The sequence below is a fragment of the Heterocephalus glaber genome, unplaced genomic scaffold (assembly GCF_053883595.1).
Source record: "Heterocephalus glaber isolate CG9 unplaced genomic scaffold, H.glaber_assembly_v1.0 deba00000594, whole genome shotgun sequence".
NCBI classification, from domain to species: Eukaryota; Metazoa; Chordata; class Mammalia; order Rodentia; family Bathyergidae; genus Heterocephalus; species Heterocephalus glaber.
In genome coordinates, this window is record NW_028258151.1 from 18,119,217 (window position 1) to 18,141,687 (window position 22,471).

A 22,471-nucleotide genomic window follows, 5' to 3' on the forward strand; every position below is an offset into this window, starting at 1 on the left:
CAGAATGCTTTTAAAGCAGATTCCTTACGCCTGTAATCCCAGCACTCGGGAGTCTGAGACAGGAGGATCACCGTGAGTTTGAGGCCAGCCTAGGCTACCTGGTGAATTCACAGCCAATCTGAACTACATAATGAGACCCTGTCTCCAAAAAACCCCCCAAAACAAAAAACAACCCCCCAAAATTCAACCAAAATCAAAACAGGTGACCTCAGAGTTTCAGATTCAGTAGGTCTGGGAGGACTCAAGCAACATTCCCGCTTCTAGCCTCGACCACTCTCTGATGAGGTTTTCGCCCTAGCCCTCTGGTCCAAATAGCCACTCCCTGGAGGGAAGGAAGCTGAGCCCCACCCAGAAGGGCGGGGAATTAGAAAACCCCGGCTTCACGCACGAGCCCTTTGTTTTCATTGGTCGGTAGTTAAGGGCATCCCCTGCGTTACAGTGCGGTCACTCCTCCTCCCGGTCCAGCCGCACGCCTGCGCAGTGAAGCTGGATGCTCGCGGGTCGGGTTCCTCTCCTGGGTCTCGTGTGGTGCCGAGCGACCCGATGTCGGAGCCCCAGGCCGAGTCGGAACCCCTGCTGGGCCGGGCCCGTGGAGGCAGCGACCACGACTGCTCTGAGGGGCTGCTGGCTTCCAGCAGCGTCCAAGTCGACTCCGGTGAGGTGCTTGGGCTGGGGTCCCGCTGTCCCCGCACGCGTGTCGCCGCCCCGCACGCCCCCACCGCGCCGGAGTCCCAGCGGGTCTGGGCGCAGGGGAGCTGCTCTCCTGACGCCGGGGTCGCCTCCTGCCCCCTTGGAGCCGGGCGAAGAGGGGCAGCCTGGGGGATGCCAGCCCCACAGCCCCCGTGCCTCTTCCGTGTGTGGGGCCGGCCAGACCGCGGGCTTTCCCTGGCCGCTTTAATGGCCCCTAGCGGGGACCGCTTTTAATTTTCCTCGTTTCTTAGGGGGGAAGCTGAGGCTCAGGGAGAGATGTTACTGTACTCAAGACGTTACTCTAGACTCTAAGTGGCCGGGAGGGATTCCACCTAGCTGCGTGCTAGTGACTTGGCAGTCCTGGATAGGTTTTGGGGAGGCAGTGGCTGGGACAGGGCTCTTGGGACCAGACCAGCTTCCTCCCCTTATCCCTTGCAGCTGCCTGCGGGGCCTTCTCTCCCCAGCTCCTTCCTGTCCTTCCTGTTTATGGTCAGGGAGGTTGCTGAGTCCAGGGAGGAGGGAGGGCGGGGTGGAGTCTGTCTTTGGCTGACTCCGGGGAATTAGGTGCTGAATGAGATGCGAAGGACTTGGCCTCATTTTACAGATGAGGAAACTGAGGTTTGGAGAAGCTGGGAGCTGTGCCCAAGGTCACAGCCCTGGCTTCTGGTGTGGGCTCTGCTAGTACTGCACTGAATTCATGCTGGCCACTTGTCTGTCTGGACCTTACTTTTTTTTCTCTACCCAGGAGACAGCTGGGTCAGAACAGTGCCCTGATGACCTGTGTGTGTCCATCTGTGGAATAGTAGGGAGTAGTGGGTGTCAGGGACAGGAGACAAACTAGAGGCTATCGTCCCCAGGGAGGCACTTCAGTTGCTTCCTGGGACCAGATATCCTTCCAGCCTGGGCCAGGTCTTGCAGGCCTCGAGTTCAAGACAAGGGATAGGAATAGAGTTCAGGGGATGTGTCTGAGTAGAGTTCAGGCTTTGTGTCTGAAGGCCTGGGTGCCTTCTGGGGCTTGTACTCCAGGCTCTGTGACCTTGGGCAGTTGCTGAACCTATCTGGGGTCTCAATAAAAGGGAGGTGTAGGAGACCAGAGGAGAACTGAGGCATAACGCCTCTGAGCACAAAAGAGAAAGGCTGCACTCGGGTGATTGCATGTTGCAGGTTCTAGGGAAAAGTTAAGACCTCTGAGATTAAGTTGTTTACCTAGGTGTGTACTAATGGATATTGGAAAGCAGATGAACCTTGTGTTATTTGATTGCTTGTACCTGTGTTTGGGTGAATAAAGGTAAGATGAGCCAGCTGCTCGGGGTTCCTCTGCCTATTAAGAGGCAAGAGCCCCCTGGCTGCCCACATGTTAAACTGACTCCGTGTTTCTGACATTCATCCTTGAAAGTAGTGGGCCTAGGTCCTGAACAAGGCCAGCTGGGTGGATCGGCTACAGGAGGTAGTAACAGGATGTGCGGAGGGGCGTTGTGAGAATTCAGAGGTAATCAGGTCAGAGTAGGAATGCCATGGCACTTGCAGGTCCTGGCAGAGTGGATATCTGGCAGGTACCACCTGCTCTGTTGAGACAGGAGCCAGGGCTGGGCAGTGTGGATGGTTCGAGGGACTCTCTGGGAGGATTCTTTGTCCTGGCACCATGGCCTTGGTGAGGCCTGCTGAGAGTGTGGGCAAGATGCCCTGTGTTCCATCTCCTTGATCGGGCTTGGGGGACGGGGATGGCTCTTTCACCTTCTGCTCCTGCACCTGTGGCTCTGAGATGGACCCTGTGCTCTGGGTTTGCATGTCCTGTGGTTGGACTCCTGCGCACAAGGAAGGAGGGTGCCACTGCTTCACGGGTCTAAGGACCCCAGGTGGCCCTCCTGACTGCCCCACCTGCCAGGCTCTGGTCCAAGGTTGAGGAGTGTTTTTTCTTACTGGTTCCAAGAATCACTGTTCTGTTTGTGAAAATGTCAGAGGGCAAGGGATTGCTGGGCTGTAGAAGCTTTCAGAGTATTGATAAAGGGCTTCTTTGCAAAGCATTGTGGCTCAATAACCCATTCAATGTTTAAGTCCCATTGGGAAGGGTCCGAGGAACGAAGACACAGAAATTGGGGGCTTCCCTAGGGTCACACAGGATGCTGGTGAGGGCCCTACACAAATTGTGCAGGGAGGAGTCTAGAGTAAGAGGGAGAACAAGTTTAGACCTGGATGTTGGGGAGCAGAAGCTGAGGGCAAGGAGATGAGTCTAGGGCTGAAGTGCACCCGCCCCCCCCAGCTTCATTCTGACCTGGTGAGTCCGGCTTAACCCCCAGCCTGGTGGGATGAGGGGAAATGGACCAGTGATTTCAGCCCGTGAGCTCAGTGCAGGGTGAGTCGCCCACAGGGAGTACTTGAACCCACAGGCTGGACAATAGTGCTTCTGGCCCTGGGCAAAGGCTTGGAGGATTTGGAGGGTGTGGCCTTGGCAGGGCCAAGTTTAGCATGAAAGATATGGGGAGGCAGGGTGGGGAAGCAACAGGAGGGCCGGCCGGTGGGTGGCTGGGATGGAGCCTGCAGTATCAGGCTGGGGCGGAGTGTGGGCCTGGGGTAGTGGGACCCCATGGAAAGCTGTGCTGTGCATCTAAGAGTTTGTGACAAGATCTCTTGGGTTGCCGCAGGGTGATGGTCTTCCAGAGGTTTGGCAAAGGGAGGGCGGGTGTGCTCAGCCAGCCAGACTCAGAGTTTTATTTTATTTTTATTTATTATTTTAAGCTTTAATAAGTTTTATCCTATTCCCCCCTCAAGCCCCCTCCCCTCCCTATGTACAAAAGCTTTGTTTCCATTTTTCCTTCCATTTTCACTTTTCTTCTTGTCCCTTCCTTCCTTTCTCCCTCCCTCCTCCCTTGTTCCCCTTCCCATTTGAACACTTTCTTCCCATTTCCCAACATCCATTATACATTTCCGTCCTTATTTCCACTTTTGGTTTCTCACACCAGGGAAACAATGCGGTATTTAAACTTGTGTGTCTGATTTATTTCACTTGAGAGTGTGGTCTCAAGGTCCATCCGTGTAGCTATAAATGTCTGAAGCTTATCCTTCTTTATGGCAGAATAGTACTCCAGTCTATAAAAAACTACATCTTTATCCACTCATCTGTTTATGGGCATTTGGGCTGTTTCCAAGATTTGGCTATTACACACTGTGCTGGTGTAAACACGGGTGTGCATGTATCGCTGGGGTATGATGCTTTTAATTCTTTTGGGAAGATACCAAGAAGAGGTATAGCTGGGTCAAATGGAGCCTCTAGTTTTAGTTTTTTGAGAAATCTCCACACTGATTTCCACAGTGGTCAAAGCCAGAGTTTTATAAACCAGCAGCCAGAAAGCCAAACAGAGCGGAATCCTAGGGGTGCTGCATGGTCCAGGGGCGCTGACCTGCCTGGTCCTGCAGTAAGGTCTGGGCAGACTGAGCCCCTTCTACAGTCCTGTCTCTTCTCTAAGAAGCTTGTATGGCTCTGTCTCTCCAGGCTCAGATTTTGTCTTTCCAGGGACTTGTGTAACATGGCACTTTCAGACCCCTGCCTTGCAGGCTGCCCTTGGGCTGTTCATTTCCTCATTGGCTAAATTGGCTTTGAGTTTTGCCTCATACTGGGAAAAGGCAGTATAGCTGCTGTTCATAGCATCCCAGAGCACTTAGGGATGCCAGGAGCTGGTGCCTTCAGAGCCCCTCTGAGAAACATTTAAGGGTCGTCAGGGTGAGTCTTGTGGTTGTTCATGTGGGGAAACTGAGGCCCAGGATGAGGAAGGCACTTGCTAGTTGACATAGTAAGACTAGGGCAGACGGGATGTGGCTCCCACATCTCTGCTTCTCCCTCGGCCCTACTCTCTGTCCCAGGACAGGAGCCCTAGGGACAAGAGAAGGTGCTTCCCCAGTGGTGGTGGCAGAGAGGGGGCAGTGGCTGGAGCTCTGCTTGCTCCCCCACATTGCAGCCTCCTGTCCCTTTGCTCTAGCAGCTCAGCTCTGCATCCTCTCAGTGCTGCCGTAGGCCCCAGGGGGCCAGATGCAGAAGTTAAATCGTGAATGAAAACATCGACAAGGCTGTCCACTTCATTTCCAAGCCAGATGTGAGCTGCATGGGCTATACATGGCCACAGGCCCCCGGGCCCTGGGATGCTCTGGCTGCACCTTCTCTCCTGGGATGTGTGAACTTCAGTCCCCCATTCTCCTGTTGTTCTGGGCCCCACTCGTGCTTTTCTTCTCATGTTGAGTTTCAGGCGCCAACTGCCTGCCCACTGTGCACCTGGCTGCCAAGCCCAGCTCCCTGGTGACCGCTGGCTGGGTGCGCTGACTGCTGCTCATTGGTGGGAAGGGCTCCAGAGCAGCTGGGGTGCTGGTGCGAGCTGCTCCTAAAGGCCCCTGGCAGTCAGGAACTGGCTGCCTCCTTGGCTCAGACCGCAGGAAGGCCTGATCTTGTGTGTTGTGAGAACCAAGTCATCGTTGAAGGCATCGGTTCGGTGGCCCTTGCCAGGGAGGATCTGGCAGAGGATAGGTGGGGAGGGGCTCAGGGGCTCCCTGGACTCTGTCCTCAGGGCCACTTGGCACAGGTCACCTGGTCCTGTGGGCCAGGATGGGGAAGGAATGGAACACTGACCATCCTCAGTATTTGATGAAGAGTCACGGTGGTGTTTTCCAGGTCTAGATGTTAATTTCACTCCTCAGTGTTTAATCTCTGGTCTCATTGGATGGAGGGCACGTAGGTAGTGTTACCCTACCTTTTAGTTGATAATGCTGGGGCCACGCAGGAGGCCAGTGGTGGGACTGGGCAGCAGAGTGGTGACTTGTGTGGCACACAGCATACTGCATCCCCACACTGCCCCTCACAGATCCTCTTGGGAGCCAAGCAAGGTGGCCATTAACACCCACCCTTGGCTGAGGAGAACCCCAAGTCTGATACCAGCACTGTAGAACACTGCCACTTCCATGGGCTTCGCTGGGTGCCATGTGTCCTCTGCATCCTGACCCTCGGGCAGCGGCAGTTGTGGTTGTCAGAGCTGCCTCTCCTCTGGGCCGTGTCCTGAGCATGCCCTGCTGTGCCCCTTGCCTGGGTGGGACCCCCTGGGCAGGTGTTGTGCCCCAGCTACAGGGTGGGGGATGTCTTGTTACTGAGCAGAGAGGACCGCAGCTGGCTTTTCCTCTTATCAGATTGGCCTGTAGGGGTGAGGCGCAGCGCACTCTGCCTGGTCATCTGACCTGTCTTCTCTGCCCGCAGGTGCCATGGCCAGGCAGGACCTCTGCATCGACCAGGCTGTGGTCTTCATCGAAGATGCTATTCAGGTGAGTGGGACTGGGTGGTGGCCATTCTGCTGTCCGAGCATTTCCCAGCCTTCATTCCTTGCTGTCCTGGGCTGGGGCCTCAGCCGCTGGCTTGTGGATTAGGATAACCGAGATGGTGGGGCTGGACCTTGCTGAAGGAGGCCGTCTTCTGAGTACTAGAATCATTGCATTGTTGATTCACCCTGCCCTATGGCCTATGCTGGGCCACCCCATCCTAGGTCTTCAGTGGGACAGGGGGCATCCTGGGGAATGACACTGTTGTGCTGGAGATGAGGGGCCACCCTTGCATGGAGGAGAAGAGAGCCTCACAGAGGCACAGCTGTGTGTTCTGCAAACACAGCTCCTTCTGGACCCCGTGCCTGACCTTTGGGAAGTGCTTGGTCTGCTGGGTAAACCTCGAAGCGTGTGATGGGTTGAGCCTGCAGGGTTGTGAGGTGGGGGATGCCTTGTCCACGTGCTGACGCTGATCTTGCCATTCACAGTTCATCTCCCCAGGGGGCCCTGGCTCAGTGGGAGATGGTGCCCGGTGTGGGAACAGTTCAGGGTTTGGGCATGTGTAGCACCAGGGAGACCCTGTTCATGCCTTTCTGTGACCCTTTGCTTCCAGTACCGCTCTATCTTCCATCGCATGGATGCCCGCTCGATGTGTCTTTACCGATGGTATTACTCGAACCTGTGCCAACGGTGAGAATGCACCTCGTGGAACTTGGGCTTCCCTGTGGCCTGCTTGGTGTTGGGGAGCCTGGCCTGAGAGGACCATAACTGTCTGGGTGGGCTCCATATCCTCCTCCTAGTGAGGAGCCCAGCCTGTGGTCTGGGGCTCCTTGGCCATGGGGGCCTCTCAGAACATTGGGTCAGCCCCGGGGCAGGGAGTCTGGGTAGATCAGTGTTACCCTGTGGGCCTTCACCTGCCAGTCAGTGTCCTAGCCCCAGAGGGCAGCTGCTTCTTGCCCTTTGACCGGGTTTGTTTTCTTTCCAGGACTCTGAGCTTTACCATCTTCTTGATCCTGTTTTTGGCTTTTATCGAGACCCCATCCTCGCTCACGAGGACTGCAGATGTGCGTTATCGCTCCCTGCCCTGGGAGCCACCCTGCGGCCTGATGGAGGGCGTGGAGCTGCTCTGCCTGCTGGTCTTTGTGGCCGATGTCTCTGTGAAGGTGAGGCAGGCAGGTGGTGGACAGTGCCTGAGCCTGTGCCCCCTCCATGTGGCTCCAGCTGCCTCAGCCCTCCCAGCCCCAGACCGCTTCTCTCCTAGTTTATTTCTGGTGCCCTAGACTGTCTGTCTCTCCTCTTACTTCTGCACCTTGACCCTCTGGGCAAAGATAGGGTTCTTGGGTGTATCTGGGTCTGGGAGTAAGGCTGTTGGCAATTCTCCTTCCCCAGGGTAGAGTCAGGGGCTGGCTGTGTCGCTGCGGCCGGATGGCCTGGAGAGCCTCTGGGAGCTGGTGAGGAGCTGGCTTTTGTGAGGGGAGACCCCCAACTGCACAAGAAGACCCATGGGCGCTCCTCATGGCTCACTCTGCCATCCCCAAAGAGGAGAGGAGTCAGGTGTGAGGCAGAAGGGGGTCTCTGCCCACACAGCAGCTAGGAGGCGTCTGACCCTGGCTTCTGTCTGTGACTGGATCTTGCAGGGAGCTGGGTTTGGGCCTTCTCAGCTCATGGAAGCTTGTGGGCCACATTACCATGGGGCCTTGGTGACTTTGCAGCAGGGTACAGAGGGGCTGGGTCTTGCTGGGGCTGCACGTCCTGTTTTTGTTAGTGATTCTAACACTGTGGCCCCCGGGGGCATCCATGTTCACAGTGTTAGGTGGCACCTGCAGTGGCAGCCCTGCCCTCTTCCGCCTGGGCTGTGGGCTTCTGTGGCTTCAGGATCCCTGCAGGCTGTGGTGTGGGGAGGGTGCTTGTGTGCTCCTGGAGGGGGGTGGCTGGGCACTGACATGTGCGTGTGCATGTGTATGTATGTGTGTGTGTGAATGAGAGAAAGAGATGTAGGCTGAGGCGGTTTCTCAGTTCTTCCTATTTTAGCTCATACTGGGCTAGTAGGTCTGTGGGGTTTAAAACTGGAACCGAAACTGATGAGAAGTTGTCATTAGTGTTTACTGAATGATCAGTGTGTTTGGGGAACTCATGGGAGAACACATAATTTTACATGCAGGCCGTGACCTCTGGAGGTCACCGGGACACTGAGGGTAGGAAGTGGTTAGAAGGAGGAGAAGCAGACAGAACCCACCTCCCGCTCCGCCTTCCAGGAGCGGCTGAAGCACATTTCCCTTTCACATGCTGTGTCTCCTGCCTGGAAGCCTTGCGCCTCCTTCTGACGCTGTACACACTAGAGGCTGGCATAGGTCGAGCAGGTGGTGGAAGCCTCGATGCTGATAGGAAACAGGCCAGAGAGGCTGAGTGCCTGCCCGAGATTTCAGTGAGCCACCCATGGCCTTCTGACTGCTGCTCAGCGTCCTGCTCCCTGAATATCACATGGAGACCCCACTGTTGGGCAGACCCTCTGCTGCCAGGCCTTCCTGTGCACACAGGTCCTCTGCCTGGCTCAGACCTGTCTGTGGCCTCACCATTCACCCTGTCCCCATCTCTTGCAGGGCTATCTGGTCGGTTGGTCCCAGTTCCAGAGGAACCTCTGGCTGCTGGCCTACCTCACAGTGCTGGTCGTGTCCCTGGTGGACTGGACTGTGTCCCTGAGTCTTCTTTGTCAGGAGGTAGGTGGCTTAGTGGCGATGTGGAGTGCAGGTGCAGCTATCTAGGCCAGCAGGTGACCTAGATAGGGGCCTGAGCTCTGGCAGCTGTGACAGCCAGCTGCCCAGTGCTGCCTGTGTCCCGAGCACTTTGGGCTCCTCTTGTCCGAGAACTCTGCTCCCATCTCACAGATAGAGCACATAGGCCTAGAGAAGGCACGAGGTTCCCCTGGGGTGCCCTGTTGGCGAGAGGAGGAGGGGGCGGCAAGTCCTGGGGCTGCTTGAGCTCCTGGCCTCAGTTCATTTGGCATCTGAACTCCGCCAGGCTGGATCCCTCATGACAGTGCCACCCCCGGGCCTGAGTGTGCCCACATTGCATGCCCAGAGCATTGAGGCCTGGCAGTGAGAAGACCCTTCCGCATCCACCTTCTGACCTCCCCAGGGTCTGGTAGGACAGGGTGGGGACAGGTGGTTTGGGATCAGCCTTATCTGACTCATGGAGGGAGAGTGGCCCAACAGCCACCACTTCCTGGTGATAGTTACAGTATCTGTTACACTGGCCAGCAAGTATTCCATAAGTCACAGGTTAACTCGCACCCCCCTAACCTCCATCAGGGTGCATATGTGAAAGGAGGAGGAACGGAGGTTCATTCGCACACACAGACACATGACTGCCTGACAGGCCAGGAGGGAGCCTTGGGCAGCTGCAGAAGTGACCCTAGGTTTCACTGCCTAAGTGACATTGAGGATTCCCTTCTGCTGGGGGATTCCCTTGGGAAGAATTCTCTTCCCAAAGACCAAGGGTTTTTTTTTTCCTTTTTTTGATGACTGGGGATTTTCTGATGATTTTTTCTATTGGACACAGGGATACTTAGAGATTCCCCAGAGGACCCTGTTGCAGAACTAGGTAGCAATACCCTAGTCTGTCCTTAGTAGTGGAATCATTCCCTGAGGATGTGCAGGACCAGTGTGTGTTCCGGGTGGATGCACCTTTCTCCCTTGGCTATGGACACTTCCAGACCGGCAGTGGCAGGAATGGTGGGTGGGGAGTGGAAATGTTACTCCCATTCCTGGGTCCCCTGAATCTCACTGTGAGAGAACTGGTCCCTCAGAGCCTGTGCTGTGCCTTGGAAGCTCGAGGTTAGTGTCCTGCATCTTCGAAGGCTCTGGACCTTTCTGGCAGGCTGGTTCTCCTGGATGACGCTTGACCTCAGGAATGGGTGCTGCACTAAGTGGTGGGTGCCCTCCACCGAGTCATCCCCCAGGTCCCCAGACACACGCCTGTCTGTCACGATGAGTCAGTGTCCAGGGTTGTTAGCAGGGCGCTGTGTGGGGCCCGGTGCTGGGGTCTGCTTTAGGCAGGGTGGGTGTGCTTCTGGCCCTGGCAGAGGCTTTGTACTTTCCCGGTGACACTATATGTGGCTCAGGAGGGAGGCTCAGCTAGCTGCCTGCAGGATATGCCATCTTGCCAAATGATCCCCCTAGTGTGCATTCCAGGGGGCAGGAGCTCTGGTTGCCCTGTGCTTTTGGAGGGACCCGTCCACTCGTGCCCTCTGGGGCCTCCTGTCCCCAGTCTTACAGCCCTGCTCTTGTGATATCTGTGTCCAGCCCTGGGGAGATGTTTCTGTTTAGAGGAGCTGCTGAAGCTGCCCTCATAGAGCTTTTCCTTTAGCACCGGCTCTGGAGAACCTAGAGTGAGGTTCTAATGTCACACCAGGTCCCTTTTTGGCTGGGCCAGCCATCAGCACATCTGCAGTTCCCCCAGCTGTTCCTCTCTGGCCAGCTCCTCAGTTGTGGAGTTCCTATTGACATTGGGTGGCTCTGACTTGCTCTTGTGCTGGGTTCTGCCTGATGGAGCATTGCTGCCTTGGGGCTGGTGGGCCACTGACAGGCCTTGGCCACTCACTTGGTTTTAGTGTAGCTGTCTGGGTATAGCATTTCTCCAAGCACTTGCTAGGGCTTACCTGGCCTAGCGACCTGTTCTTAGGGGAGGACTACCTGGATGTGCCTTAGTGTCCTCTTGGCCCTGTGTGTAGGGTGCTGATTGCACAGTGGGTGCAGGTCCCTAGGTGGGTAGGGAAGCTGGCCCCGCCCTCAGCCTCTGCTTGTCCTGTTGGGAGCCAAGGAGCTTTGGTCTGTTGAGTGTTGGGGGCAGAGCTTCCACCATGGGTGGTGTGTAAGGGCCCCAGGGAAGCTGAGGATGCTGCTCCCACTGATGGGGCCAGAGCCCTGAGCAGTTGTCTTGTCATCACTGCTCCCTTTGCTTGTCTCAGTCCCAGGCCAGGTGCTGGACCCTTCTGAGGATGGCGAGTGCAGCCCTCCAAGGGGCCACGTGCCCTCAGCAAGGGTCACTCCAAGGGCCTGCTGCATGAGTTGCTGGCAGGAACAAGACAGGTGGAGCTTTTGTCCCGGGGACCGAGGTTCTGGAGTGAGGGAGAGGCCCTGGCACACTAGAAGTGCCAGATATGAAGTGTAATTCCGCGTGTGCTGGGTGCCATGACAGAGAGGAGCCAGGGCAGTGTGAGAGGGAAGGAAAGGCCATGACCTGCCAGCTGAAATTGCCAGGCCAGCTTGTGGCCGGCAGGGCCTACTCCTATCCCTAGGGTCCCAGGCATGTTTGCCCCTGAGGTGTCAGGGGTGGGGCAATGCTGTGTGTAGGCAGTTTCGAGCCCGGCCACTCTGGGTCTGTTGTAGCCGCTGCGCATGCGCCGCCTCCTGCGCCCCTTCTTCCTGCTGCAGAACTCCTCCATGATGAAGAAGACCTTGAAGTGCATCCGGTCGTCACTGCCGGACATGGCCAGGTAGGTCTTAGTCCCAATGGGACTCCAGCTAGTGTTGAGCCCAAGGGCCCTGGCCTGTGGATGGCCTGGATGCTCCTTGCCCAGATGCAGCCTGTGAGGCCCATGAACTCTCCCAGCCCGATGCCCTGGAGAGGTCAGTGTGCAGGAGTCTCAGGCCCCCTTAAGAGGCCCCGCTGCAGACCTGCCTCTCCTCCCTTCCAATGCTGAGTCCTGCGGGTGCCCCTCTGATGGGTCCCTTGCCTGTCCCTGTGTTCCCTCATGGCTGTGTCCTTTCCTGACTTGGTGTCTCCTGGTTCCCTGCTGCCTCTTAGACCTTACAGAGCTAAGGTACTCTGGACATCTTCAAGGTTCCCTCACTACCAGAAATTTGGAGTCTTGGGCCCAGTCCCTCTGCCCCCCGGGCTCCCATTAGTAGAAGTGCCACCCATGCTTCTCTCTGTCTCAAGTCCCTGCCCACCTGGGGACAGGTCCACCTGGCTATCTTCCCATCAGCCCAGAAGGATGGAAGTGGCCTCTCACTTCCAGTGTCCCAGGCCCCAGTCCCTCCTCTGAGGTTGCCTTTGTCTCACCAAAAAAGAGGACTCTGCCAGGGTGGGAGCAGGCCTGTCCTGCAGGGCCCTGGGCTGAGCGCTCGGCAGTGTCTCTGGTGAGAGAGAGGTTTGGCCTTGAGTAGCTTTGCCCCAGCGGCCCGGTGGCACATCAGGAGTCCCTGGCTCGCCCTCCCTGGGTGTGGGGCCTGTACTTTGCCAGGCTGAGTGCCCATCCCCTCCCCAGCGTCGGGCTGTTGCTGGCCATTCACCTGTGCCTCTTTACAACGTTTGGGATGCTGCTGTTCACCGTCGGCGAGAAGGTGAGGTGAGACCGTGGCCACAGGCGGGCTGCCCTGCCCTCTGGGTGGAGTGTCATTAGGTTAGCAGACAGCAAGAACCAGGCTAGGCCACCTGCCCCAGACACGAAACCAGGAGGTCAGCAGTGCCCCCTGGAGGCCAGGGTCTGTCTGCAGGCCCATGCCACTCCCACTGCGCCCTCCCAGGGGCTTGGGGCCACTGCCCTCCCCCTGGCTGCCTGCCCCCTCCCTCTTTCTTGTTCCTTCCCCGCTGGGCCGATAACGGGGGGCTCCACAGGTTCAGCCCCAGCCCATTCGTGCTCTGTTGCAGTGCTGCCTGCCATGGCGTCCATACCTCATGCCTTTCCTCACCCAGGCCCCTCAGACCTGCATACCCTATGGGGTGGCCCCCCATGTCCTCGTCTCTCATCCTGACTCTGTGTCTCCTGCCCAGCCAAGGCTTCTCTCCCCACTGACTTGTTGCCATGTGAAGGTGCCCCTGCCTTGTGCTGTCTCAGCCTTTGCTCATTTGCATCCATCCTCAAGTCCTGGCCAGGTTGCCGTCCTCTTCAGGCCTGGGCCATCCGCTTGTCTGCTGCTTTGTCCTGGGATTTGGCCTTGGCCAGGTTTTCATGCTTGAGACAACTTTAGGGTCAGGTTGTGGCGCCCAGGAGGGGAAGACGTGCCTGAGCCTTCTAACCCCAGGGGAAGAGCCTGGGGGCCCTGTGTGTGCACCCATGTCTGTCCTTATGCCTGTGTGTCTGAGTGTGCATGTCTACCTAGGTAACTCGATATGTCTGTGAGAGTGACTGTGAGTGTCTGTGTGTGTGTGGCAGTTGCTGGGCTGCCGAGGTGCACCCTGCTGACACTCGGGGCCTCCTGTGACTGTCCTGTGATGGCTGCAGCCTCTACTGTTTTACAGGGCTGGGTCGGTGTGGGGGACCGGAGGTGGTCCCAGCTTCAGGACTGGGGCAGTGGGCTCCACCCTTGAGTACTGAGTGTCCCTGGGTGCCAGAAGGTTGGCACCTCCTCCGGGCTGGGGGTTTGCCCCATGAAGAGGAACTAGGTTGAGTGAGTGAGTGCTGTGTAACTGCGAGAAGGTGTCGCCTGCTGTGGTCTCAGCAAGAATGGTTCCCAGCCTTTGTTTGCAGTTGGAGGACGGCATGATGGTGGCTGACCTGTCTTGAGTTTCTTTCCTCAGCCATCGAGCCCCTTGCCAGCCTGGCCTGGGGTGTGGCTGGCCATGAGTTGGGTGACTTTGTTCAGTGTCTCTGGTTTGTGCCAGCTGAGAGCAGTGTCTACTGTCTGACGGTAGTGGCTCGCTATCTGTGGCCTTGTTTACCATGAAGCTCCTACTTGGATTTATTTCCAAGAACTTGGGGTATGCTTGGGGCGTCTGGCCTCTCACAGCAATGTCGTCATCCCACCTTACAGATGTGTCCTCAGTCAGACCCAGGGCAGTGGGGTGGGTGGGAATCCAGGGTCCCCACACGCAGGGCTCCCTCTGGCCCCAGATAGGACTGGGGCTCAAGCTGGGGACCCCAGGGTAGAAGGGCACACAGGAGCTGCTCAGCAGTTGATTTGCAGAGGCTCAGCAAGAGGCTTGCTGGGAGACAGGCCAGACACCGTGCCACCTGCCACGGGAGGCCTCAACCCCTGGGCCTCAGTCTTTGTAAACCAGTGCAGGTGCAGGAATATCCTTCAGTCAGCAGGAAGTTGGAGCTCCACTCAGCAGGCAGTGGGTTGTTTCAAGGCCAGGAGGCTGGGCGTGGCCTCTGACCCTGCCATCCCTGGGGGCTGATGTGTCCTCCACGTCCTTTGGTGGAGGCGTCTCTGGGGGACATTTGCTCTTCTCCATCCTGGCTCCAGCTGAGTCCTCTTGCCCTTCGTAGCATCCTGGCCCTCTATGGCTCTGTGTGGACCTTTTAACTTCCTATCACGACCCCTGTGTCCCCCACCCCAGTGGTTTGTTCAGTCTGTTATCACCAGTCAGCTCCTCTGCCTTTGGGCCCCACACAAGGCAGGTGGTAGCAGTGCTATTTTGTAGATGAAGACAGGGAGGTCTTGGTGTGAGTGATGAGCCCCTGGGGCCTGTGTAGGAAGAGCAGCTGTGCAGGGAGGAGCCCTTACTGTAGACATCTCCTTGCCAGGGCCGGCAGCTGGGAACTTGCTTTGGAGCTATCCTAGGTGATAGCTGTATCCTGCTACCCCACCCACCACACCGATCCCACAGCCAGGCATATAGGGCTCCCCGTCTTTCAGCTGAGAGTTGGGCTTGGTAGGCACAGGTGACCTCAGGAGAGCCCGGGGCCTGGAGTCTTGAGCAGTTACTTCCTGGGCAGATACCTTGCATGAGGTGGGAGCCCTCGAGGATGGAGGGTGGGCAGCCTGGGTTCGGATGCCCCCCTGGATGCTGTGAAGAGCCACAGCTGGGATGACAAGGCTTGGGACCCTTGGGAGTGCCTCAGAGGTGCTGGGCTCTGATGCTCAGCCTGGGAGCAGTGGGCCTCTCTGGGGGTTCGTGTCCCCAGTCCCTTCCACATGGCCTGCTTGAGGCCACACATCCCAGCTTGGGCCCTCTCCCCCTTTGCCCCTCTGGCTCCTTGCGCTTGGCCTCACTGTGCGTACAACATGGCCGAGGTAGGCAGCTGGCAGGCTGGCCAGGCCCATGTGTGGCCTCCTGGCCACCAGGCAGTAACACTCCTAGCTAGGCCAGCTGAGGGTTTCACTGTGGTTCTGGGCAGGCCTGTTCCATGGTTGGCAGCTGTGGGGATACTCAATTTCCTCAGATGCCCGCTCCCATGCCTGGAGGCCCTGAGTTGTATCCTGTCTGGCCTTGAACTCAGAGCCTGCTGGGAAATGATTGGGAGATGCAGGCTGTGGTGGCTGGTCCTGGAGCCTGGAGCGTCTGTGTCCTAAGGCCTCAGCTCTGGGCCGAGGTCCTGATGGCTCCCGGACCCTCACCTGCTCTCAACAGGATATGGAGCCGAACAGGGAGAGACTGGCCTACTTTCGGAGTCTGCCAGAGGCTCTGACCTCCCTCCTGGTGCTGCTGACCACCGCCAACAACCCTGATGGTGCGCAGAGTGAGGGTGGGACCTGGGGATCAGAGAGCTGGCGGGGAAGGGGCTGTCGACTGGGGATGCTGAGCTGTGGAGCCTGGTGGGGACGTCTCAGGCCTTTCCTTTATCACTGGGGAGGGTGACATTGGGTTCCCTGTTTCCTCCTCCTCTTCCTTTGCCTTCTCTTTTTCTTGTTTTTCATTTTCTTTTTTCCTTTTTCTTTCCATCTCCTCGCCTTCTTGCCTCCTTTCTCTTGGTTCCTTGCCTCTTGTCTCCTTACTCCTCGGAGAAGCTGAAAGTGAACGGTGTTCTTTATGTGGTCAAATGGCTGAGGTCGGTGGCCCCTCTGGTGGCCTCTTTGGGGCCTAGCCACTTTCCTTGTCGCCGGCCAGGCCCAGCTGAGAGGTGCGTGCTGCTCTGGGGCATCAAGTGTGAGAGATCCCAGGGCTTGGCTGGCTGTGATGGGTACCGACAGGTCCCCTAGCTGCTCAGATGTGGGCTGTGGCCAGCTGGGGAGGCCACAGTCCCGGGCTCAGCCATGGGCTGGTCACCATAACGACCTTCTCCGGGGGCAGCCTGGGTGTGTCCTCAGTGGGTAGTGAGCCCCCGCCACCAAGGAGAACAGCAGGTTTGAGGTTGCATTCTGGACAGGAAGGCTTCAGCTCTCCCTGCCCAGGGCCCTCCTGATTGAGAAGGCAGGTGGGAGAAGTCCTGTGGGAAGGTGACCAGGAACTGAGGCTGGGATCGTGGTTTCAGGGGTTTCTTCTTTGCCTCAGTGATGATTCCTGCGTATTCCAAGAACCGGGCCTACGCCATCTTCTTCGTAGTCTTCACCATGATAGGTGAGCACAGGCGGGTATGCGTGGGCCGCTGCGCCAGGAGTCATCCTGGTGTGCCAAGGTCCAGCCCTGAGTACCTTCCTTTTGGTGTGTTGGCGTGTCCCCGTGCCCTGTGGCTTGTGATCTGTGACCCGTGGTCGCTGGTGACCCCGTCTGTCCTCTCCCATGGCTGGGAGGCCCTGCCGTGTCCCATTGAGTGATGAGGACACGGAGGCCTGGGGGGGGGTGTTGTGTCCCTGGCCATCCAGGCCTCCTGGTGTCTTGCCCGGGCCTGCTCTGTCTTGCTGCTCCGACTCTACCCCGCCTGCCTCTGATCTCTGCACTCCCTTCCTGCAGGAAGTCTATTTCTCATGAACCTGCTCACCGCCATCATCTATAACCAGTTCCGCGGCTACCTGATGGTGAGTCACCTGCCCAACTGTGCCTGGGTGTGACCAGGGTGACAGGGTGGCCCTCAGCCTTGCTGGCCCTGCTCTGGTGGGGGTGGTGAGTGGGGCTTCTGTCTCCTTAGATACACTGAGTCATTTTGGGGTTGCAGGTGCCGGTGCCATGCCACCCCGGGCTCCCTCCCCTGTCCTCTCACACCCTTGGGGGGAGCCATCCAGAATTGCAGCTCTTCGAGGGGCACTGACCTGGACCCCCTTGTGGGCAGTAGGGACCCCACAAAAGCTGAGGAGAGATGCAGGCCTTCGTGGATTGCACAGGAGCTGCTGTTTGCCCCAGTTGGACTGAGCTTTTGTGGGGCTTCCCCACTGTGAGGGCTCCCAAGGAGCTTGTGCAGCTGTCCTCTGATGCCGGGTGGCGAGGGGCCACTCCCCTGCTGTGGGTGGGCTGGGTACCCTTGCAGGCAGCCCACAACCCCCGTGTATCTACTTCTGTCCCTGGAGGGCAGTTGGGTTCGGGTTGGACATGTGTCGGAGCAGGTGGAGCCTCCACTCAGAATGTCTTCCTTGCAGAAATCTCTGCAGACCTCACTGTTCCGGCGTCGGCTGGGCACCCGAGCTGCCTATGAAGTCCTCTCCTCCAGGCTGGGGCAGGCGGGAGCCACTCCTGAGGCGTGAGTGCCGGCCCGGGGGGAGCCCTTCCTCAGTGGCCAGAGGCTGATACCACGCTGGGACAGATTCCCAAGCACCCCTGCTGGCTGCTGCCAGACCTGTTGTTCCTCACGAATCCTGAAACCTGCCCTGTCCCAGTGCCCTGGCACCTGTCACCTGTCACTCTTGCCCAAGTCTAATCCCCTTGGGTCAGGAGTCTACCCTGCTTCACAGTCAGTGGTGACAGAGTTCAAAGGTGTGTCCTTGGGAGGGTTCTAATCCCAACTGCTGGGTGGTGATGGAGCCTGCCTGATCCTCTTAGGACAGGGAGGGTCCTTGGGGACCTTAGTTGGTGACTATAAAATACCTGTAGCACCTGCCACAGTAGATGCTCACTAGTTGAAGTCCTTGCCAGGTGGCAGTGTGAATTTGAGCCAAGCATAGACTGTGGCCTGGGGCTGTGTTGCCTGGCAGGGTCCTGGTGGCCTGGCTGGACGTGCTCACTGGGATGGGGTTTTCTTTCCCACAGAGTTGGGGTGAAACCTCAGAACTTCCTGCAGGTGCTTCAGAAAGTGCAGATGACCAATTCTCACAAACAGGCCATCATGGAGGTAGCTGCTTCCCTGTGTCTGCCTGCCCTCTGGGGTCCCTGGGAGTGAGGACAGGTGTGGGTCAGTGAGCTTGGCGTTCATAGCCCACGGTGTCGGAGTGTGGGTTGGTAAACCCGGCGCTCACAGCGGGTGAGGTCAGTGGCCCGACTCTTTGCTCCCTGCCAGCCACTGACCCAGGCTTCCCCCTGCAGAAGGTGCACTCCTACAATGATACCCTGCTGTCAGCCGACGAGTTCCAGAAGGTCTTCGACGAACTTGACAAAAGTGTGATCAAAGAGGTAAGGGGGCATTGACATATGCCACCTGCTGAGCCCAGGGCTGCCAGCGCTTGAGGGGACTCTCCATAGTCCCTGTCATCACCCGATCTCTGCAGTGGAAATGGAGCTCTGCTTGGCTCCTGGGAAATCTGGAGGCTTTGTTGACCTGGAGAAATTCACCAGCCCTGGGACCTGGCCTGGCCCCAGCCTGATGCAGAGGGGCTGTGCACGTGGCTTTCTTCATCTCCGAGACAAGCTCTCCTCTTTTGTGTGCCCCTCTCTGTGTGTCACCTCTGCTCCTCGGCAGTGACATGCAGTAGGCCTTGGCCTCCTGCTTAACACGGTTCAGGGCCCCCAGCTGCCCACATTTTCCTGTGTGGGTTTCTGGGTGCCGAGAAGCAGCCCAGGTGTGTCCCACGTAGGGAGTGGCGACAGCAGAGGAACTGTTCAGCCAACTCGGCCTTGAGAGGACCCAGGGGGGTCCTGAACGGGGACAGGGCAGGGAGGTGGACTCGGATGCATCTGATGGGTCCCACTTCTGCTGGTCCCTGTTACTGCTTTCCATGCCAGCCTGTTCACAGTGCGAGTGGGTGTGTGCATGCTGTGTTCTGTAGCTGTTGTGTGCTGGCCTGGTGTACTTTAGCATGACATCACTCAGAGCGTGGCAGACATGGCACACAAGTTTTGGATGACTATGTGGTGTTATTACCTGGTGTACTTCCAGAATCAGTGGATGTTGAGGGCACTGTTACCTCTCCTCTGGAATTTAAAGGCCACTGTGATGAACCTCCTGTTTATTTCTGCATTCAGGACTATTTCCCTAGGCTGGAGACTAGGATAGGTGGTGAGTTAGGAGAACACTGAATCCCAGAATGAGGACAGGGCCGCCTGCCAGCTGTAATGTGCTTCTGAGCAAGTGGGTTCTTTCCAGCACCCGCTGAAGCCCCAGTACCAGTCTCCGTTTCTCCAGACTGCCCAGTTCCTCTTCAGCCACTACTACTTCGACTACCTGGGGAACATCATCGCCCTGGGCAACCTTGTGTCCATTTGCGTGAGTGCAGCCTTGCCCTATGTGGACATGGGAAGCCTGTCTTTGCTGCCCCCTTCCTCCTCCTGCCTGGCCTAGTGGCAGTGTGTCCTGCAGTGAGTGTGGCCTTGCTGTGGCTCTGTGCTGTGCTCTGCTGGCTCAGGCAGTGCCCTCTTCTGGCTTTGTAGGTGTTCCTGGTGCAGGATGCTGATGTGCTGCCCAGGAACCGCGATGACTTTGTCCTGGGGGTGAGTTCCAGGGTCGCAGGGGGAGCAGGGAGGTGGCCATCCTCCCTCGTGGAGTGGCCTGGCCCAGTGGGGGCTGGGACAGGCTGGTGGGGTCAGCAGTGGGCACAGGTCCAGGTGTAGTGGGTGGAGTGGAGGGGCCTGAAGGGAGAAGAGGCCCAAGGGGACAGCAGCTGTGACTTCAGGGTCTTCCTGGCTTTGGCTCCAGGATTTGAGCTCTGTCTTGGTTGTTTACCAGCCTTTGAAAAAGAAATTGTGAATGTCTTATCCAGCATTAAACATCTTGGCAGATTCCTTAGGAATTTAAAGTTTTTCCACGTGGATATTAAGTTAATCCACAGCACCAGCCCCGTGTTATTTTCTGCCAGTGCCTTGACAAAGGGTGTCTTTCAAAGTTTGCTGAAATATATTACGAAAGATACTAAGTTAAAGCCGTGAGGTTTCCTTAGCTGTTTGAGGAATGGTTTGATCTGTCACATTTAAAAATGGCATGTCACGTGTATGAAATAAGAGCTGTGGTTACAAAATATGCCGGACGTTTGAATTAAACAGTTTGTTACAGTAAAAGACAGCTTGTTATTAATCCCCCTCAAGATGCTCCTCCTCACTTTGAACACTATCCCGTCATTCTTGCCACTCTCTGAAGCAGTTCTGGAAGTTCTTTCATGAGTGTGGTTAGTTGTGCTGTCTGGCTGCCTTCATGTCCCGAATCAGTTCAAAACATTTACCTTTCGTGGTCTTTTTGTTTTGGGGAAGAGTCAGAAGTTGCACAGTATCAGATCGGGTGAACAAGGTGAATGAGGACGCACTGTGATGTTTCTAGGAGCTTACCTTTCTGTTGGATAGCACTTCAGAGCTGCATCCACCATATTTTTGCCCACACCTCATAAAGAAGGTGTTGGGGTCTGGTAGACACCAAGGGGAGGGCACGGAGCAGGAAGTGGAGTTGTGGGGGTGCCCTGAGCATGAGGCATGGGGCTTGGGGAGGAGCAGCTGAGAAGGGGGAGGGACAGGGGACAAGTGTCCAGGGGTAGCCCCGTGGTGTCCCCCCCTTCGCCAGATCCTGGACTGCATCTTCATCCTGTACTACGTGCTGGAGCTGCTGCTCAAGGTCTTCGCTCTGGGCCCGTGGGGCTACCTGTCCTACCCCAGCAATGTGTGCGACGGCCTCCTGACCTCCATCCTGTTGGTAAAGTGGGAGGTGGCCTCGGCTGGGCCCTTTTTGTATCCCTGAGACCCAAGGCCTTGGCATCAAGAGAGAAGGGGCCAACTCTGCTCCCACCCAGCTTCATAGCAAGGGGCTGCAGGAGGCCACAGGAGGCCAGATGTCTGCTGTGTCCTGTGCAGATGGGATTGAGCTGCTCTTTCCAACCTCAGGGAGGGAACCGAGAAGGCACAGCCACCAATTCAATGTGACCTCGGTGTGGGTCACATACCCTTTTCCCTAAATGCTGAGAGTGAGGGGGACATATTTGGTGTGTGAATGTCACAGTAGTGACTCTGGAGTGACATTTGTCTATATCTGGACCATTAGAGCTAGTCGGCCCCTTGGAGTTTGAGAGGGCCACTTGGTCCGTCCTTCACTTAGCTTCGCTCTGCCCCAAATCCTGAGGCCAGGTGACTTCCAGCTAATTAATGGGAGTCCCAACATGGGAACTGACTGTGGGGACAAAGATTGGGCTCTGATTTTTTCCCGAAAGCCCCCCTGGGGAGAACACGTCAGACATGAGCTTTGACATTTTTGTCTGGAAGCCACCTGAATTAGTGTTGCTGTATGATGCCTCCTTTTCTTTTGCCATTAAAGGTTTTAGAGATCTCTACTCTGGCTGTGTACGGATTCCCACACCCACGGTGGTATGTGACTGAGGAACCCAGGGAGCTATACAAACAGCGTCCCCCAGGGGCTGCAGGGGAGGGCCTCTGACACCCTCAGGCGGGCCCAGGACTGGGCCACTGGCACCAGGCAAACTGAGTGGTGGTTGAACTGTGGGCAAGTCCTGCCCGGTGGATGATGGTGTAGGAGTTAAGGCCTCTCCTGGCTCTGCAGCACTGGTGTCCTCGGGGCGGGAAGGGATGTGTGGGGTCGGGGACCTGAGTGTGGTGTCGGGGCAAGTCTCCCTGTTCTGCTGAGACCACATCTTTTCGAGTCTGGGACTTACGCAGCCTTCTTTGTAAAAGGGGGCATCCTCTGGCCCTGCACCCCCATGAGGCTATGTTGGGGTATGGGGCAGTGACCAGGGCTGCCTGGTGTGTCAATGGACTGACCTCCTGTGGTGCTCTGTTTTTCCTTCTGTCTTTCAACCACATGCCTGCCGGCCTCTGGGCCTCTCCTCGCCTGTCTCCTGTGTGTATGTGTGCAGGAAGCCGGAGACGCTGGGCCTGCTGTCCCTGTGGGACATGACGAGGCTGGTGAACATGCTCATCGTGTTCCGGTTCCTGCGCATCATACCCAACATGAAGGTGTGTGGGGAGTCTGACCCGCCCTGCCTGTGCCCTGCTCTGGGCGGGTGAGCAGGGGTTGTCCCTGTCATCTTGGGCCCCTCAGGAACCCTTCAGCCTTCTGCATCCCCAAGGTGCTGGGTGGGTGATTAGAAGGTGAGAATCGAGCCCTTTGTCTAGGTGAGACCAGAGCAGGGGTGCGTGTGGTCCCTTGGCCACCCCAGGACACCATTTGTGCTGCTGGAGGCTGCTGCAAAGGCCCTGGTGAGGCACAGTACAGCTGGCCAGGTGCCAGTTCTCAGGACCCTAACAAAGGGCTAGGGCTTGTTCGTGACATCTCTGAGCCCATCAGGAGCAACGTGCAACAGGAGTGGAGGGGAGGGGAGGCAAGTGGATCAGCATATCCAGGCCCAGCCTGGCACAGAGAGGTCTGCTTGCATCTCCATTTCTAAAGAACTCAGGAGAAGCAAAATCCGAGGGTGTCGGGGCTGTGTCTGCTGGCCCGGGTCCTCCTGAGCGTGCCTGTCCTACCGCGGGCACCTTTAGCCCAGTGGTATAACTCACATGATGGAGGCTGGGTTTCTGGGCTGCTGTGCTGGGGCCTTTGTATGCATCCTGGCACACACATGCTCACATAAGATCATATACGTGTGCA

At 57.2% G+C, this 22,471-nt stretch overlaps 1 protein-coding gene across 9 annotated transcripts in view; it reads left to right on the plus strand.

The window, feature by feature from the left end:
* The first annotated feature begins 429 nt into the window (after positions 1-429).
* Positions 430-22,471, plus strand: part of Tpcn2 (two pore segment channel 2) — a 66,468-nt gene continuing 44,426 nt past the window's right edge. For 2 of the 9 annotated variants that reach the window (XR_002397353.2, XM_021264462.2), the window contains exons 1-19: positions 436-655; positions 5,924-5,988; positions 6,215-6,377; positions 6,596-6,672; positions 6,968-7,145; positions 8,583-8,699; positions 11,370-11,476; positions 12,251-12,326; positions 15,280-15,379; positions 16,141-16,206; positions 16,540-16,604; positions 17,160-17,260; positions 17,767-17,848; positions 18,040-18,126; positions 19,037-19,156; positions 19,321-19,380; positions 20,438-20,566; positions 21,182-21,231; positions 21,738-21,837. Coding sequence is in view for 6 of the 9 variants with exons in the window: in XM_021264462.2 (XP_021120121.1) it covers positions 491-655; positions 5,924-5,988; positions 6,215-6,377; positions 6,596-6,672; positions 6,968-7,145; positions 8,583-8,699; positions 11,370-11,476; positions 12,251-12,326; positions 15,280-15,379; positions 16,141-16,206; positions 16,540-16,604; positions 17,160-17,260; positions 17,767-17,848; positions 18,040-18,126; positions 19,037-19,156; positions 19,321-19,380; positions 20,438-20,566; positions 21,182-21,231; positions 21,738-21,837 (1,908 nt within the window). In the remaining 3 variants the exon portion in view is untranslated. The other 7 variants (XR_002397355.2, XR_002397354.2, XM_021264463.2 and 4 more) reach the window with 7 other exon arrangements.